Below are 19,734 nucleotides of genomic sequence, written 5' to 3'. Positions count from 1 at the left end.
TCCGAATTTGAATTCTAAATTGATGTCTTTATAATCGGATTGAATATTGATATCCCCTTATTCTGACATAGTCTGATTCGGTTACATATAGGCTGTGTTTGGTATGAAAGAAAACCGTACCTTTTCTTTCAAACCAAACACAGCCTTAAATACACATGCTTATTAATTTAATATAAATGATATATAATATTTTGGTTATTTTTAATTTAATATCCGAATACAATCCAAATTCAATGTGGATCCAATATAAATGCAAAGGATAAGACTTGATTCGAATCCGAATATTAAAAAATCAAATATAATAGCCTCAATACGCCTTGCCCTCTGCCTGCTGCTCCGTAGTTTGCAATCATGCAACTAATGGGCCGACTCAAACTTGGAAGTTAGAGAGAAAGAAGGAATACGAGTTGCGCATAGCTCAATTTTCTTGCCAAGTCTGTAGGCCTAGAAACCCAGCGTGGACCCATGTAGCGTCTGGGGTGTGGACCGTTCTAGGCCCATGCCCAGGCAATATCATAGCCATGAACATGACTATTCTTTAGTCTTAACTCTCTCTCTCTCTCTATTGAAACAAGTAAACGTTTAACAAAAAATTACGTTGCAAGTAGGTTTTCTAGTAGAAACATTACACGGTGTTGCACTGCTAGCTGATTGAGTCGAAACAAAAACACCAAAATACATTAACACACAACTATGCCAACACCATCTTAAATTATAGTAGTTTTATTTATGTTTTGAGGGATGCTACCAAGCACTGATCCGGTCCAATCAATCAATCGATCAAGAGACTAATCTCTTTTGTTTGGGGTGGTCACTAAAAGCTATTTCCCTTAAACAAGGGCACCTCAGTTGAACAAATTCAACCGTGGAAAAGAAACTGACCACTGAAGAAGGCAGCAAGAGGCTTGGCCAAACTGATCACTGCGTACTCAGGGGCGGAGCCAATAGGAGTCATGGCCGTTCCCCACCCCCACCCCCCAATGGTCCTGAAATCTCCACTTGTAATACACTATTTCATGTAAATTTCCTCCTCCTCCCCCACTTTCCACCCCAATGGTAGGCCCTTTTATGGGCCCTATTCATATTTATCCCCCACCCCCACCCCCTGCAATCCACTTTTGGTTTTGGTCCGCTCATAAAAATTCCTATCTCCACCGTTGTGCTTACTGCCAAGCCATGGTTGAGACTAGGAGTGGATTTGAGCCGAGTCGAGCCAAATAATATGAGGATCGAGCTCGGCTCGCCAAGGTTGTATAAGGCTTGAGCTTGAGTTTGGGTCGAGTCAAAACTCATAAGCTCAAGCTCGGCTTGGTTCAAGCTCAATTTGAGGAAAAATATTTTATAAAAATAAAAAATATTTTTTATTTGATATTTAAAAAATATAATTATAATAATTAAGAATTATAATATTTTTATTATATATATTATTTTTTATAATTTTATTATATATTTATATATTTATATATAGGCTTGAGATCGGCTCGTTTATTAATTGAGCCTCCAAATTGGGCTCAAGCTCGGCTCGAAGCTTGGTTAAAATCAAGCCGAGCTGAGCTTGAGCAGCTCGTGAAAAGCTCGGTTCGTTGCCACCCCTAGTTGAGACGTTAGTCTTCATATATGGAACTATGTATTTGGTATCAAGGAGGCCATACAAGCACCTAAGGTGGGCCTAACAAAAACGACCAAAAGCAAAAGTAGGCAAAGAAAGAGATATATGGCTGAGGGGAGGAGAGAAGAACGCATGCATGGCATAGTTTTCAAGGCATCTAGGCGATTATGGGCAATACTAGGGTGCCTAGTCACCTAGGCAAAAAAAAATTTATAATATAAAAAAAAACTGACTTTTGGCTAGTTTCCTAGTTTTATATACATTCAACATGTATGTTAATTGAAAAAATAGCAATTCTCTTTATTAAGAACATTAAATTTCCTCTAAAAATGTGGCAAATCATCACATCTAAAAGATAAAAATCTTTTACATATATTTACTTCATTATTTTTGAAAATAATACTAATATAATGAGTATTTAATAGAGCAAATTCATATTAATTAGAAGCTAAAGAAGGTTATTAACTATATATTATAAATATTCGAGATAGAAAGTGATGGAGGGTGATTTGGCCCGACCTCGTAGCCCAAGTACACGTGTGCGTGACCTTGCTCAAACGATGACTTAGCGCGACAGCACAGCAGGCGCAATTGTAACTCGGAGGGAACGTCCCACCGAGTTCAGCCCGGCAACTCGACAGAATAGACTAGTCGCCGGGAGCCGCCTAGCTTGCACCGCCACCCCGGGGGCTAAGGTACCCCGAGCTACCTCCGAGCTCAGGGCCCCCTAACCTTTCCTAATACCCGAGCTCCTCCTAGTGGATCTCGTACCACTCCCAGACAGGAACACACCGATTCACCTATAGACACCCCGAGGTGAAGACACCTCGGGCCAGACAGATCAGCTTAGCTTGCCACAGGCAGCTCGCCGCTTCCGAGGTAGCCCGGCACAGGGTAACTCACGGAAGGGTAGTTCAGCGTATCGCAAGAAGACCTCCTGCCCGACCATCGTACCCGACAAATCTGGGGGCAACAGCCATATCCCTCGTCAGACAGCGTCGTGCCTGCCACCTTTAGAGGGTGCCTCACACCTGATAGGCACGTACCCTACGATGACGGCCCCGTGCGTGCCACATCAGCCCCTGCCAGTAACGGTTGTGGCAGGCTGACAGTGGCGATTATACTTGCCCTGTCAAAGGCCAGTGGGCCTGATGCAACGAATTTCTGTTATAAGGAGCTTATTATCAAGGGAGAGGGGTATGATCTTCTACTCACGTGCTATCTGCACTCTTAGCCTTCATCTTCTCCTTGCTTCTCCTACAGAATACTAACTTAACCATCAGAGTGTTCCCGTCGGGCAACCCCCCATGGATTCTTCTTCTTCTCCATCTCAGGTACCTTCCAAGAGCCACGTAAGTGCCAGATAGGAGTGACCGGATTGCACACCATCAGAAAGTAAAATAGAAAAAAAATAAGGATGGGATTTCTATTTTATTTAATTAGAGAAAGAATAGAAAAAAAAATTATTATTCAATTCTTTCTTTCTTTCTTTTTCTCTCCTCAAAACCCTTTGATCTTTTAAATTTCAATAATAAAACATTAAAACAAAGCATAATTAATATATAACATATAATAAAATGTATTAACACATACATTAATAAGATACAACAACATAAATGATATTATAAAAGGCGATTGCCTTGTCATTTTTATTGTTTAGGCAGGCACTTAATCGCCTAAAAGGGTGCCTATTTGCTAAAAGTCAAGACATTTGGGCAAAGTGCCCAGCCAAGAGCACCTAGTCGCCTAGGCGGCACCTTGACAACTATGATGCATGGATTTTCTTTTTGTTGGAGGTTTAAGACATTAAGTAATTGATGGTCTTTATGGGTAGTGATGCAAAGGATCAGGTGAACAAAATAGAATATTGTGCAAGGCTTTTGCCGGTGGACAACCACTCCGTATAAACTTCTATTTTCCGACCGCGGGTCTGCTTTAGTTTGAGTTTTGCCTTCTTGCGCTCCCACGGATTCATGAGTTGAAGGTGGCCGTGACTGTTGTTTTTCGATCGGTTGGTTGATCGCTGCTGCGTATGGCAAGTATGAGGGATTTAAATTAAAGCATGTAGAAGTTAAAGAAAGGGGTTCGACTATAATATGGAAAAGATATGATACCTGAAAAACTTTTGATCAGAACTGGAATCACAAATGTGATAGTTAATTAGGTATTATTTATCAAAATTTATGGGTGAGTGTTGATTGATCAAAACTCTTCTCATACCATATCTTTTTCGCATCATAAATTTTTCCGAAAGAAAAAAGGGTTAGTTGAAGAAGTCAATGATTTAGAGAAATTAAAGTGCATGTGTTCTCATTAAGGCGGCCTTAAATAACTAAAGCCAAGAAAACCTTTAAGGACCGTCTAGTTTGGCCAATTGACCCTGACCCATATATCTTTATCACTCAATTACTTGTTTTTTTTTTTTTTTTATTAATACTAGTGAAGGCCAAGGCCAATTGTATATAAACTAACCCATTAATACAGGACGTGGTCCAACTAGGGCAACACGATTAATCTTGGGTGGTTGGATTTATACTTCTTCAGAGCTTAATTACACGTTTGTGGCTGCATTCAATTACATTTTTTCCTTTTGTCTTTATATATTATTATTTGATTTTGACCCAATTAACTGTCTAATACAACTAGTAATTCATAGAGTAAGATACAAATAACCCCTTATTATTGAATATTATGTTTAATAAGCTAACTTTATTCCACAATTTGTAACCAATATTCTACTTACAAAAATTATAACGAATTTTCTTTCATATCTACTAGCCAGTAATATTTCAACTATAAATTTGTGTAAGTAAATGAGCGGCACACATTTCTAAAAAATTAAAAAAAAAGAGGCATTCAGTATGTAACCCTACTTCCACAGCTCCATCCTCTAAAATTATGAGTAATATATGTATTTCAAAAATAAATAAATAAATAAATAGATAAATAATAAATAAAAATAATGGCCAATGTTATATGGCATATCAATATTTCTACTATAATACGAAGCATTCAATTTTCTGGTTCCCCAACATCAACTACCTACAAGACTGAAGTGAATGAAGGAGAGAGAGATTGAGACAAATATGACCGACAGGCCAAATTCTCGCTAGAAGCGCAGCTTGGGGATAAGATTTTGATTTTTGATCACATAATGTTTTCTAAACAAGACTATGGATTACTATTAAGGAGGTGTCTTGTTCAGGGCTCTCTTTGGTTTTCATCTAATTCACAAACAGAATCAACATTTTTCCTGCTATTTATTTGTTATCACTGGTTCTAGAATTAATAATTTATAGTTCTAAAATTACAGATGGCAATGCTCCATAAGGATATAATCATGTAAATATGGGGATGATTTTCCCCCACAGTGATGGAGATGAGACAGGGATGGAGAAAGTACTCCTCACCCCGTGTGGTCCCCAATTCCCGCTCAATAGGGGTCCTTGCTAAATAATATATATTTGTGTTAATATTTTTAAGAATATGATTACATATATTTGAATCTATTTTGATGAAATTGTAAATTATACATCGCAATAGGGACCGCAATGGCTTTTTTTTTTTTTTTTTTATGGTAATGAGGGATGGCTAGCTCCTTGTACCGAGCAAATGTTACCTGCACTCAACAAATCAATGACCCCCAGCGATTTTTGAACACGCCGATGTGTTAATCAGGTATCAATGTGTTTCAGGGTGTGCACAAAGTTTTTGTGAAGGAGAGATGCCATATTTACAAATAAATATGAGTCTGGTAATTATGCCTCTATTTGATGTCCAAACAATCAAAAGATAGTAAAAATACATGTACACATGAATCATACAATAAATGTCCACATATCATGGTTAAACAATGAACCATAAACAGAATAGCCTCTTTCGCATTGTGTGCTTCATAAAAAAAGTGCTATTTTCATAAAAAAGACTTGTGAAACAATACCACCCTCCCATACAACCATGAACTGAGCACCGCATTCATGACAATAAGCAGTCATTACAACATGGAGTGCATACTGGATTACAAGTATGAATACATAAAAGAAAGCTGTCTAAATTTAACAGCCCGGGTTATCATAGGGATCTCTCACTCCCAACCCAGATTGCTTGAAACAGTATTGATGTTGAAAACGAATTCAACATCCATCCTTAACTCGAAAAAATTAGGTTAGATTGGGTAGGGTTGAAATTCATGAACCCAACTTTATTCAGGTTGTGTTAGGATTGACCCTTTGGGCAATCCAACCCAATCTGAACCCAACACCATAGTACATGTCATATATAAATATGATTTGTTTTAGATGCATGATAGTTGTATAGACCCCATCATATAGTATCATGTATTTCTTTTAAGCTAATCACTTCATTTAATCCTAATTGAAAAGACTAAATCCTTATTTTCTGTTGTTTGCCACCTGTAAAAGATCTATCATAAGTCATAATTCATTTCAAACACTTACTTTTCTGAATTTTGTACTAAAAAACCAATAAAACCATCAACAAACAAATACTAATGAAACATAGAATTAATATATGTAGTTAAAGTTGAGTTGATCTGAAATTGAAAAGTTCTTTGAGATTTTAAGGAATGAGAAGAAGGTTGGGTTGGGCTCAAACTTGAAGGACTTTAGGTTGGGTTGGGTTAGGGTTAAAGGAATTTAGTTAAGGTTAGGATTAGGGATGGGTGGGTCAAGTTGAAGGTCAGGTTGGGTTAAGGTTAGGGCTGGGTAGGTCAGATTGAAGGTTGGGTTGGATTAGGGTTAAGGTTGGGGTTTAGAACTTAGGATTGAGCTAGATTTAGCCTCAATCCGACCTAACCTGGCCTGACTATCAGCCCTACTTCCTAGCATCCCCATAATAAATGTGTATCATGTTTTTCTTTTCAGCCCTACTTTCAAGGATAAGCATCCCCATGATGAATGTGTATCATGTTTGTCTTTTTCTTTTATGAATAAAACAACTATATTATACAGCAAAAAAAAAAAAAACTATTTACATAGATATTGTTCATTACACATTATAGGGATTCATCAAATTTCCACGCTTCCTGGTCTAAAGAAATTTTCATAAAACCATACAATGAGATGGCTCAACGGTATCCCTTCGAACATAACAAAAAGAACAGTTCCGATCTGCTCCCTACAAGTCACTAGAATTGCATGTCTAAACGAATTTGGGTCTCTTACGCACACCTACCTACAGACACTACAACTATACATTGGGTACATCTCTCCATGAATTGTAATATGCATGGTAGGGGTGAGCAAATAGGACTCCATGGTCTAATAAGAAACAAACAAGAGTAATGGAGCTAAAGCTCAACTAATTTCGGATACGTCAGTCTCATTAGAACCATTTGACTAATTCAATGTGGCGCTTTTGATAAATGTAAAATTTGAAGTATGAAAAGTTAAAAAGATAGTAAAATTGTCTGAAATCTGAAAAGAGGTATTGATGTTTTTCTACTTTTTAAAGGCTCTAAATACTTTTGGTTTGTTTGTGTTGGATCAAACTGTTAACATCTGAAATACCCAGTTTTTACTATTTTATCCCTAAAATAGACTATTTGGTAAATTTGAGCTCGATTTGTACTATTTCATATAAAATAATTTACCAAATTCAAAATAATATTAAAATCATATAAAACAAATAATAATTACGGGAAATAATTAATACTTAATAAAAAACATAATTAAATTAATAAAAATAATTAATCACTATAAAAAATAATAAAATTATTACAGTTTAATAAAAATTAAAATAATCAATAAAAATTAGTGATAACTAATTAATAATTAATAATATTGAACTAACATGAATAAAAAATAATTGAATGCATAATAATTACTAAAAATAATTAATAATTAATAAATAGCATAATTAAATTAATAAAAATAATTTAATATTTGTATTTTTTTAGAAAATTAAAATAAATTAATAAGACAGATAAGAAATTGATTGACGACTAAGGGTAAGGTGATTTCTATATATATATATATATATATAATGTATAATTTATATAAAATTCATAATAAATAAATTTAATATTTTATATTTATATACATTTATAATATATAAATAAATTTCCAAATCCCATCAGAAATCTGACATAATAAATGGATACTAATGATATGGTAAAATTGAATCTAATCCGAATTTGATCCATTTACAATCAAGATAGCTTCCTCTTTATTGTAATGTAATAAATATAAATCTTTGAATCATATCGTTGTTTATAAGATGAAGGTTTCAGGTAGCCATTTTGATTCGAATTTGGTAACGGATGGATTTTTTTTTATGAAGCGGAAATTGTATCAAAGCTTGCCAAGGAATGGTATCAAGACTAGTTTATCTCTATTGAGGAAACCGAAAGAAATGAACAACCCCTTGTATGAAAGGTTCAAAAAGCCATCACCAAGTCAAAGTAGTTACTAGTAATTAAGGACTGATAGCTAGTGTTGTATATGGGAAGCATTTTCAAACTAAGATGAGTTGGCCCCAATGCTTTAAATCCTAAATATTACATGACTCCATATTAAGTATGGGGCAATTATACTTATCTATCATTTTATTTCACTATCTACATAATATATTTTATTTTTCTTGAGGGGCGACATTAAACAAGAAAATGAGGTGGGAGTAGAAGAGGTAGGCTGTGTAGGGAAATGGGGTGGGAAAGTTTGGGTGTATTATAGATTTTTTTCAAGGCTGAGTTTGGAAGGAGTACAAAAGTAAATATATAGAGTCAAAACCTTATATTTTGTAGGTATTTACGCTGTATATATTTGTATTTACACTGCTTCCAAACTGAGCCTAAAGAAAAAATAAACAAGGTTTTTAATTTTGGGAGTTAAGGGAACATTAAAGAATGATCCTTTAAACATTTTAGTTCTAAGTTTTAGAGGGCCAAGGACCCACTTTATTAAATTTTTGACCTTACCTCTACTTAATAACTATATATAAATATTGATCTAACAAAAAGTTTGGGGGGCCTTAAGACCCCAACAATATATTTGGCTCCGCCCCTGTTTTTGTGGTCTTTAATTTACAAAAGAAAACCTGTTTTAATCAGTCATTAATAAGCTATGTTATCTAAAAGAATGGGATACGCATCATGAAAAGTCTTTATAGCGACTTCTTATTTGAATTAAAAAAAATAAATTAAATTATTAGTACAGAATACACATCTTGGATTAAAAAGCTATGTCATCTAAAGAATGAGATCCACATTATTAGACGTAGTCATTAGGGGTGTTCACGGGTCGGGTTGGGTCGGTTTCATGGAATTTTTCCAACTGACCCAACCTAGTCGGGTTACCAGAGGTGGGAACCGAAACCGACCCACTGATAGGCCAAACCGACCTGGTCGGTTTGAGTCGGGTTGGGTCGGTTTCGGTTTTGTTCATGTACAAAGCCGAATAAACTCTGAATTAGTTGAGTACTTGAGTTGAGGATTTGAGTTGAGGGGGGGCGGACCAACCAAGTTAAGTTAGAGAATAGAAGATTTTAAGAGAAGACAAAAGTGGAATTAGAAGACTAGTAGGAAATTAGGAATTCTAATTGTAATTGCCTAATGGGCCTTCTAGTTCTAGTAGGAATTCTAATTGTAATTGCCTAATTTAGGTAAAAAACTAAAAAATGACACCTAATTAATAGAATTCTAATTGTAATTGCCTAATGGGTCTTCTATTTCTAGTAGAAGTCTAGAAGACTAGTAGGAATTAGGAAACTACTCAAACTAGGAAGTAGGAACTACCAAACTAGTAGAAGAAAGAATAGTTCGGGTCGGGTCGGTTTCGGTTTTCACATATATCGGTTTTTGTATGTGCCCAACCCGAAACCGACCAGTACGAATGAAAACCCGGTCGATTCGGGTTGGGTCGGTCCGGGTTGGTCGATTTGGTCGGGTTGGGCATTCTTATGAACAGCCCTAGTAGTCATAATAGTTGTTTCTAAAATTAGCAAATAGTTCTATGTCTAAAATTAGCACTTGAGACAGGATAAGCTGAACGCAATAGCTGTTTAACAGGCTGTGGGACCAATGATATCATAACACCCCACACCAGCTTGTTAATTAGGCTTAGTTCGGAAGGAGTACAATATTTACAAATATGTACAGTACAAATATATATATATATATATATATATATATATATATATATATATAAAATAGTATAAAATATAAGATTTTTCACTTTACATATTTGTATTTGTATTTCTTCTAAACTGAGTCTTAATAAGTGCCCATGTAATTTAGGGACAATGCATTCAACTAATCTGAACATTTTGCACTTATTTTAGAGAGTGAAATAAATTACTCACTTTTTTTTCTAGCAATGAGTAGACATATCACATATGCTTGAGAAAGAATACTTCTGTTTAAAAGTGGGAATATATGCTTCTTATACTTCTTGAGAAGAGAGGATGCCACTTAGGGGTGACCATGGGCCGGGCCCAGGCTGGGCTTTGCACTTATGATAAGGGCTAAAGCTTAGGTTTGGGCCTGGTCTGGTTCGGGGTTCCAGGCCTGTAACATAAACTCTAATCCAAGTCTATATGGGCTCGGGCCAGGTCGAGCTTGATTCCGGGTCAATGTCTTTCATATATAAAACATTATATATCTATAATATTTTATATTAAGTAACATAACATACATATCAACTTTGATTTTATATACTATATAATATAAAATATTATATATAATATAAATTATACATATCTTGTTATAATATTTATATATAAAATATATAATATAATATAATATAACATGTATATATGTATGTAAGTTTAAATATATGCGAATCAGGCCTAAACACAAAACCCAAACTCAAGCCTAAAATTTTCAAGCCAGACGTATGCGGGCCGGGCAGGGCCAGCCTGAAATGATCACCCCTAATGCCACTACTGCCTCGGCCTTTATGTGAGACCTAAATCTTATTATTAAAAAAAAAGTTTTTTTTTCCATTAATAGAAGACTATCACCTTAGCACAACTACCATCATGGAAAATCATTTAATCTTGTCGAACAAATTAAAAATTAAAAAAAAAAATTGCTCCATAAATGAAGAAGAAAACGACCCTTACAATTCCAAAATACTCAGCGATATGATTGACACCTAACCAGCAAATTATTAAGGTTTGAATTCTTTATTTGTTTTTATTTTTTATTTTTTCTTTCATTTCAGACTGACAGTCAACCTGTATATATATTTACCACCATTCTGTGAGTGGGGATTAAACACGCTCCAGCAAATATATAAAATATTAAGAATGAGAAGGACGCTGTTGGAGTTGGAGTGAGGGGACTGTTGTTGCGATGTTGCTATACATAAGTGTGTATAGCGTAACACGTATTCAAGGAGGGGACCCTTTCCTAATGCTGCAGCCACGTGTCAATTGGTGGAGTATGTTTGTTTAAGTAGTAACATGGGATTCTTTATAAGTCAGATTGATTCATTATATATCTTCTTTTCCTCACTCTCGCAAGTATATAGGCTTAACATGCATTCTCCGTACGAGATCGAGAAAGTGTGAAATGAAGAGTGCCATTTCACACGACAATAAAAGAACTTCAGCTTGCCTCATACTTGGTGGGAATTGAGTCAACTAAAGTCATAAAATGGGACACACACGTGCCAATTCAACAACACTTCATTTCACATCATACAAAATGCACAATGTTTTCACTTTTCACACAGTAGAGCATTTGCCAAACTAGTTTATTGTCTTTCTCATAGGCATGATTTTTAACTCTACAAGCTCCTTTGTACAAATCCAAATTCCTCACGGACAAAAAGGTTCAAACCTTTAAATAATACCTGCCCAGAGGCCAGAGCAATCCCCCCGGGCCCTCCCTAATTCAGTAATTGTCGTCAGTTGTCAAACAACTCCACCAAACACACCCCTATATTGAACTCTGCTCTCTGTCATCCTCCACTTGCTGAAAATCTTACGCGTGTAGGCCTGTTCTGAGATGGGAGGTCTTACGTACACATAATGACAGAGAAGATGCTGTAGCTGTCTCGTCTGAAATCAACCTCATCACATCACCCATTCGATTTTGTTGTTGTTTTTTTCCTCAAAAATATGTTGAAATTGTCTTTGAAAACCGTCAGTAATCATCCGAGACTCGTGTGAGTTGGTCAGTCTTCCAAGGTTCGGAGAAGGCGACAGGAATGAGAGAAGGTGAGGAAGAGAGGAGAGGAGAGAAGGGAGCATCCCTTGTGAGAAACTCTAGGTTTGGGTTGTGATTGCGTTGTCTATTTGAGGAAGAATTATCCCCCCCTTTTATAGGGATAGTTCAAGCCATTAAGGAATGAGTTCTTTTCTATTAGGAAAAATGATCACTCCTGTTAGGAAAGAAGGTCTTATTAAGGGATCTTTATTATAGAATCATATCCCTTTTAGATTTTCTCCGTACGTAACTGACGTGGCGCAGGTGATATCATTGTTTGGCGGGCGTACATTCATTAAGCTCATATGCGTAACTTAGAGATGTGCGCATAACCAATATATGTTCCCGTTCTATCATGACTCCACAGTTCTGTGATGGTGTCGAGTTCATCGCAATTTTACGTGTATTCGGATACATCGAAAATCCATGTGTGTCTGGGGTTCATCGCAAACCCACATGTGTCTTAGCTTTTTCGCAAATTCGTGTTAACCAAAGTTCATCACGACCTGTCCCAAGTGTGAATGCATCGCAATCGCAAATTTGTAATGAACTCATTGCAATCATGCGATGGATTCTGGGTTCATTACAGGTGTTCGTGTAGTGTTGGTTTGTACTTTGAGGGTCTTAATGACCACTATATACCTATACCTCCTAGTCCTAAAAAAAGAAATACCGGTCCCGTTCAATGCTTAAGACCTAATAAAATACCCTCTTAAATTTTAATTTTCTCTAATAAAATACATAATTTCTCTCTAATAATATCATTATCTCTCTCTATCTTTCGTTGTCGTAATCAATGTTTGTAACATCTTCCTTCCCCTTAAATCTCTCATTTCTTCTATCTCTTTGAAACTTTTTTAGTTTTTATCTCTCTCTCTCTTAAAATCGAGAGGTATAAATTAAATGGATAAAGTGAAATTTAAGGGTTAATCCAAGACCAACCCCAAATATGAATAGGAGTACAATTTGTTCGACTAGCTTGTAAAATGCTGTTAACTCAATCCAACCCCAATTACACCCTAAATATGACCATTGGCCTGAATCCAAACCAATTTCTAAGCCAAATTTTGCCCACTCAAACCTAACCAATTTTCTATTTAATTTCATGCGTTACATAAATTTACTTTCTAATTATTAATAAATAAAGGGAGACGCAATGCTCTTAACCCCCGGGTTACCAAAAAAAAAAAACCACTATCAATAATAAAAATCTCAAATTTTCTCCCGCTAATGATCTTTTGGTTACTTTTAAGTAAAATGTTTCTTCAGACACAAGGGAACAGGAGAAGAAACGGAAGAGGGGAGAGTTGTTGATGTGATAACTACCCATTTGATGAAACCTTTATTAGGCAACACCAGTAGCGAAAGTCTTCGTCTGGAAATTAAAAATTAAAAATTAATTAATACAAACCCCTGAAAAGTAAGGCAGGTAAGGTTTTTTCCTACAAGATTGAACCATTGATACTCCAAGCAACAAGACCACTAGATCATAATTATAGTCCATCAAGTTAGCTCGCATTCATTCATTAAGCTTCTACATTTATAATCGGCTTCTAGCCTAGCTGATGGCGCCTAATTGTTTTGGCTCCAACCATTCATGAAGCTTCTTCATTGATGAGACATATATTTAACATGGGTTATTGTTAACAGGAATAAGGAAGTCAGAAGCACCTGTTGATGGTGTGAGTGAGTGGGAAAGATTGATCTGCACTACCCTTGAAGCTCAGTTAGGAAGGAGTATAAATACAAATATGTAGAGTGTAAAACCTACTATTTTGTATATTTCTGTGCTCTCTCAGCCCTGAACCACTACTGCACACTAAAATTTGATATTAGAGTTACCAATTTCTTTTGTGGATCAGAAAATACAAATCAATTGAAATTCCCTTTTTCTTTTGTGGGTAAAAATAAGATATGCACCTCACCCTCACCTCACAGTCCTTGTCACAAGATGCACACTATAGTACAGGAGCTTTATATATAGACGAATAGGCGTTATCCTGTAAACAGTACAGTAATGAAGGTGATAAAAAAGAATGAGACAGGGACTGCTCCTCCTTGGCCCATCCAAAGGCTATAGCTAGATACTGTCCCACTTGTTATACAGTGAGAGAGGGCACTCCTAATCCTAGCCTTGTGAGAGTTTGGATTGATCTTATGAGAAATCAATATTAGTCATTCAGTTTGGTTTTGACATCACCAACACTCTTTGATAATTTTTAAAAACCAATCCAGAGGTCCAATCTTTTTTGCCTTTGGGTCGTAGGTCACCAATTTGATTGGTCGGGTTAAACGGCAAGGAGCCTATGCATAGATCTCGAAAAGCTATCCAAAGAAAAAAAAACCAATCAGACATCGTAGTGCAAAGTTATATCTTTCGAAAGTTTGCATGTATTGATTGTGCAACCCGCAACCCGATCACTGGGTTGGATGGGTCAATAGTTGAACCGGCTGGGTCAAACAGTTCTGGACCAAGACAATGATTTTGACCATCTAACAGATCTTGACTGAACCAGACCCAAAATCCTAGAGTGATGATTCAAACGGTTCGATCGACTGGATCAACTGCGAGTTGAAAACATTGCTCTTTAAGAGTTGAAACTAGAGTTATATTCTTTGGTTCCTTCTACTACTACTCCACAACCACAATGGATAGTAAACCGAAAACCCACCATTACCAAAGTCACCCTTAGACATTCTTTTCTCATCAGCTAGCTAGAGCCTAGTGGGTCTTGGTGACTCGCTTAGGAGAGTCTCTCTAAAGCAATTTTCTCTTTTTCTTAAAAAAAAGAAAAAAGAATTATGGGATTGTTAGCTTGGTGAGCTAAAATTAAAGTTGGCATGTAAAGTAAATGAATGAGAGTGCATTTGATTATCTATGGGCGTTAGTACTTAACCCATGACTTTCTTCCTTACCAGTGACCAGTTGGCAGTTACCAATGCAAAAATAAAAATGTTGTGTTCTTTCTTCGTCCTTCACACGAAAATAAGCGGAGTCAAGACCTGTTAAAACTGTTACAAGAACAAAAAATTTAACTTACCCAACCAAACAAAACGTGTTCGATCATTTGCTCAAGCCAAGCCTTAAAGGAGCGCCGCCTATTAAAGTAAATATAAACCATAAAGTAGGCCAATTGAATGCTCGTCGTGTAGGCGTTGGTTTCAACTTTCAACTACTCGGGCCCCCCCCCCCCCCCCCCCCCCCCCCCTTCCCTCCTCCTTGCATCTGCCCTTATTTATACACCAAACGTATCTCACATAATCCTTAACACCCCCGTTTTGCTTTTAACAATCAATCCACTTATTTTTTTTCGCTTCTTTCTAACAACAATGCAATCTCCCACCTTTTAAATCCTCCCCATAATATAACCCACCACTTCTATCCCCTCCCTCTCTCTCTGTCTGTCGGTCTGTCTCATGGGGGCTCATCCGCGTTTCAAACCAATCTCCAGTTGTGGCTCCCAGGGGCGGTCCAACCAAACAGTGGCCGCAGATCTGGATGGCACTCTTCTAGTGTCTCGGAGTGCATTCCCTTACTTCATGCTTGTTGCGCTAGAAGCTGGAAGCCTTGTTAGGGGATTGCTTCTTCTCGCATCCGTCCCCATTGTATACTTCATTTACCTATTCTTGTCCGAATCATTTGCTATCCAGATCTTCATCTTCATCTCCTTCGCGGGGTTGAAGTTAAGAGACGTCGAGTTGGTGTCCAGGTCCGTGTTGCCCAAATTTTACGCTGACGATGTGCACCCTGAGAGTTGGAGAGTGTTCAGTTCCTTTGGCAAACGCTACATCATAACTGCAAATCCAAGGATTATGGTGGAACCCTTTGTGAAGTCCTATCTTGGGGCTGACAAGGTCCTAGGGACCGAGCTCCAAGTTTTCAAATCTGGAAGGCTCACTGGGTTCGCCAAGAAACCAGGTGTTCTGGTTGGAGAGCACAAGAGAGCTGCTGTCGAACAGGAATTCGGCAAAAACTCACCGGATGTGGGCATGGGAGATAGAGAAACCGACCACGATTTCATGTACCTGTGCAAGGTTTGATCTCATTATATATATATATATATATAAATGCAACTTTTCCTATTTCATTTTGGTCTCGTTTTCATCTCTTTATGGATCGATCATTAGTTTCCATGCATTATCATTTGCATGAAACCTCTCTTGCGCAACAAGTTCTCTTTTAATTTTGTTCTATACAAATTTGTTAGTTTTCCTTCTCTCGATGCAATTCCAATTTGCACTCCTTTTCCTATAATTACACTGTCCCATGCTAAACGGTGTAGGCAAAGTTAGGAAATAGCACCCGGCCCCAAATGTCCCAAACCTTTTGGCATCTGTCATCAACTGATTGGCCAAATTATGAACATCTCGAGGTGGCAGGTACGTCGAATAATACAAAGGGAGAGGTGGTTGTCAGTTGTCTTTCTCAATATTATGATTGTCTTAATTCCGCAGTACTCTCCCTTCCACTCTGTACAGATGTGGACATGTTAAAGGTTATTATTAGGTTCGAGTAATTTTACACTCTGTAAATGGACACCTGTGAAACAGCAAAGGGGAGTCTGAGTTGATCCCCTTGTCTCTGTGACAGGTGATGTAGGAATTGAGACCAATCCAGACCTGATGGCCAGCTGGCCATGCCTCTCGATCTGCTGTCTATCACATTTCACCCAAATTCTCTCTTTCTCCGTAGACTGTAGACACTGGTACAGGCCGGGATTTATGGGGATGGTAGGAGTAAATACGACTGAGACCACCCTATGAGTTCCTCTGCATATCTTTTTCTTCTTATATTTTCATCTCTTCATCGAGAATTCCAAATCCATCCCCGCTTCTTCTTAACTTTTCTTCAATGGCACCAATAACTAGAAATCTTATTCTGAAAGATATGACAGCCGCATGGGCTTGCTTCCTTCACTCCCGCAACAACACAACTAGAAAGGTGGCCGGCCAATTTGTTGCTTGGTCCACTTGGGATCTATCTCTATTCATGTGAAGCTTTTGTGGATGTGCTTAACTGGGTCACAGACTCAACTAACAGCCCAGATATGTGATAGAATTCACCCAAACGTCAACCCCATGAACATGATAGGACAAATAGGGGAAATTCAAATTTGTCATTCCCACTGTCTATCTTCTTCATTTCGCCATTACTTTTTCTCCCATATTCATTAAGAATCATGATGCTTGCTTGACTAAAATTGCTGTATCTCTGGATTTGATAGAATAGAATAGACCTATGTCAAAGGTCTAAATCTAGATTATTTGTTGAGTTTCCATGATGCAATAACATCACATTTCAGTTATGCTTTGACTGTTCGAAATATCAACAAGGAATTCATTTTCCGAGTCTATATTACTAATTAATCTGTGTTTATATGCTTTTTTTCTTAACATGCGCATGCTATGTAAATTTGATTTTTTTTTATGTTTATTATGGTATTTTATTGTAGCTTAAAAAACTCTAAAAATTGTTCTAAGTTTTCATAACAAAAAATAATAATTTCAGTTAAAAGAGAAAAAAAAAAAAAAGGTGGCTGTACGCTCTTAGATAAGTACGAGGGGTCTTGTTGAGTTGTTGGGTTGGACACTGATAGAAGTGTCCATTCAAACCCAAATCCGGACCCTATCATATGCGGCCGTCTCGGGTCTTGTTTGGTTGGAGCCGGGTACTGCACAAGTGGGTCCACACTGATCCACCAAATGAAATTAATAGAATTAGCTGATCCGGTACGAGGAAATTTAAAAAACATGTAAAAAAAAAAAAAGGTTTTGAGACAAAATGACAAAACTCAAAAGTGGATTTTTTTTCTTCTTCCTCCTCTTATGAGAAATTGTAGATCCGTCTACTCGGAGTCTGATACCGATAGAGTTGGGACCGATTCCTAATTTGCTATTGGATGTTAGGCTCAGTTTGGAAGGAAGGACTACAAAAACAAGTATATATAATATATTTGCATTTATATTCTTTCCAAATCCAAACTGAGGCTTAAATATATGTAGGGACCCAGATGAGCGGAGCCTAATTGCCCGATCCCGTTACGTCATGGTGAAAATATCTCATAAGTTAGAAGTAGTTGAACCAATGTTCCTACCTAATGACAAAAAGTAATTACAGGTATTGATAACTCTAGTCCTTTACATGATAAAGCCGGACAAAAACAGAGAAGTCGGATCAAATGTGTCACTGTTACTGGACTGTCTTGGTAAATGCTTTCTAGCAACCACCCACCCTGTTCACCAGTTTGCCTTTCCTTTATTCTTGTGTTGCATGGAAAATGATACGATGGCCCGTGAAAAGTGACGTGTTTGGTTGAAATTAAATTAAAGAAACATAAAAATAAAAATGAAAATGAAAGTAAAGTATGGGGCTTCACAGTTCACACACAAAAGTAATTTCTAAAATCTCCCACGACTTAGACTTGGTTTGGAGTGGATGGAAAGTTGAAAACCAATATCATTAATTTATGCACGGCCAATGTTTGTAAAAATGTGTGAAAGAAACTGAAGCTTCAAAATTAAAATTTGCAGGAAGGCTACATGGTACCAAGGAGCAAGTGCAATCCCCTGCCTAGAAACAAGCTTCTAAGCCCAGTCATATTTCACGAGGGGCGTTTTGTTCAGAGACCCAGCCCTCTGGCTGCCCTTTTGACCTTCTTATGGATGCCAATTGGCTTTATCCTCTCTCTTCTCAGGGTCTACCTCAACATTCCCTTGCCCGAAAGGTATGCTCAATACATGTATGCCTTCCTCGGAATCAAGCTAATTGTGAAGGGAAACCCTCCCCCACCACCCACAAATGGTCAAGGCGGAGTCCTCTTTGTTTGCAATCACAGGACCATACTGGACCCTGTGGTCACTGCTGTGGCCTTGGGAAGAAAGATAAGTTGTGTCACTTACAGCATAAGTAAATTTTCTGAACTAATCTCCCCAATCAAGGCTGTGGCCTTGTCAAGGGAAAGAGAGAAAGACGCTGCCAACATCAAGCGTTTGCTCCAGGAAGGAGATTTGGTGATTTGCCCTGAAGGAACCACTTGTAGGGAACCATTCCTTTTGAGGTTCAGTGCACTGTTTGCAGAGCTCACCGATAGGATCGTTCCTGTGGCCATTAATACCAATCAAAGCATGTTCTATGGAACTACTGCTCGCGGCTTTAAATTCATGGATCCTTATTTCGTGTTCATGAACCCAAGGCCAACTTTTGAGATTACTTTCTTGAACCAACTGCCTACCGAGCTTACATGTAGAGGAGGCAAGTCGGCAATTGAAGTTGCTAACTATATCCAGAGGGTGCTGTCTGGGACCCTAGGGTTCGAATGCACAAACTTGACGAGGAAGGACAAGTACGAGATGCTCGCCGGAAACGATGGCCGTGTCCCTTCCAAGAAGGACGAAGATCAGAAAGCCTGAGAGAAGGAACTCGAGGAGGGCAAGGACAAAACAAAACAAAAAAAAAAAAAAAAAGTAATGAATGCTTCTTTTCTCTGTGTCGACTTTGTATTCGAAAGGAAATATATATTTATATGATAGTTATATATAGATATATTGGATTTCAATGTGTCACATATATATATGATTAAATAATTTTCGTATAAATTAAGCTTGAAATTGAATAAGGGTGAATCTTGGTTTAATAGCTGATGTGTTGTTTCTCATCACGCACGAAAAACCAATGTATTCTACATGGAATTTCTGTTTTTCCAACTCGTTATTCAGTTATTCTGTTGTCGGCAACTCGGCAGGGGCCACATGTTTTCCTGCGTGGATTTTTATTTAGGTTGTGTTCGGTTTGAAAAAAAAGTAGGTATGGCTGTTCATAATAAGACTAAAACCGATCAACCCGGTTCGATTCAATCCGAGTTGGTCGGTTTTTCTTTAGCATTGGTCGGTTTCGGGTTATAAAAAGATATAAACCAATAGTTCGGTTTGGTTTCGGTTTTCACAAACCGAACCA

General features: G+C 37.3%; 1 protein-coding gene across 1 annotated transcript; it reads left to right on the top strand.

Moving 5' to 3' along the window:
- The first annotated feature begins 15,041 nt into the window (after positions 1 to 15,041).
- LOC104596970 (glycerol-3-phosphate 2-O-acyltransferase 6-like) lies at positions 15,042 to 19,396 on the top strand. Its single transcript, XM_010258315.3, has 2 exons — positions 15,042 to 15,815; positions 18,312 to 19,396. Exons 1-2 carry the CDS (start codon positions 15,198 to 15,200, stop codon positions 19,188 to 19,190), a joined length of 1,497 nt encoding a protein of 498 aa, XP_010256617.1. The 5' UTR covers positions 15,042 to 15,197; the 3' UTR covers positions 19,191 to 19,396.
- The last annotated feature ends 338 nt before the right edge of the window (positions 19,397 to 19,734 follow it).

This window comes from Nelumbo nucifera, chromosome 2 (genome assembly GCF_055504915.1).
Source record: "Nelumbo nucifera cultivar China Antique chromosome 2, China Antique-T2T, whole genome shotgun sequence".
Lineage (NCBI taxonomy): Eukaryota > Viridiplantae > Streptophyta > Magnoliopsida > Proteales > Nelumbonaceae > Nelumbo > Nelumbo nucifera.
This window is presented reverse-complemented; position numbering and strand designations above follow the sequence as displayed.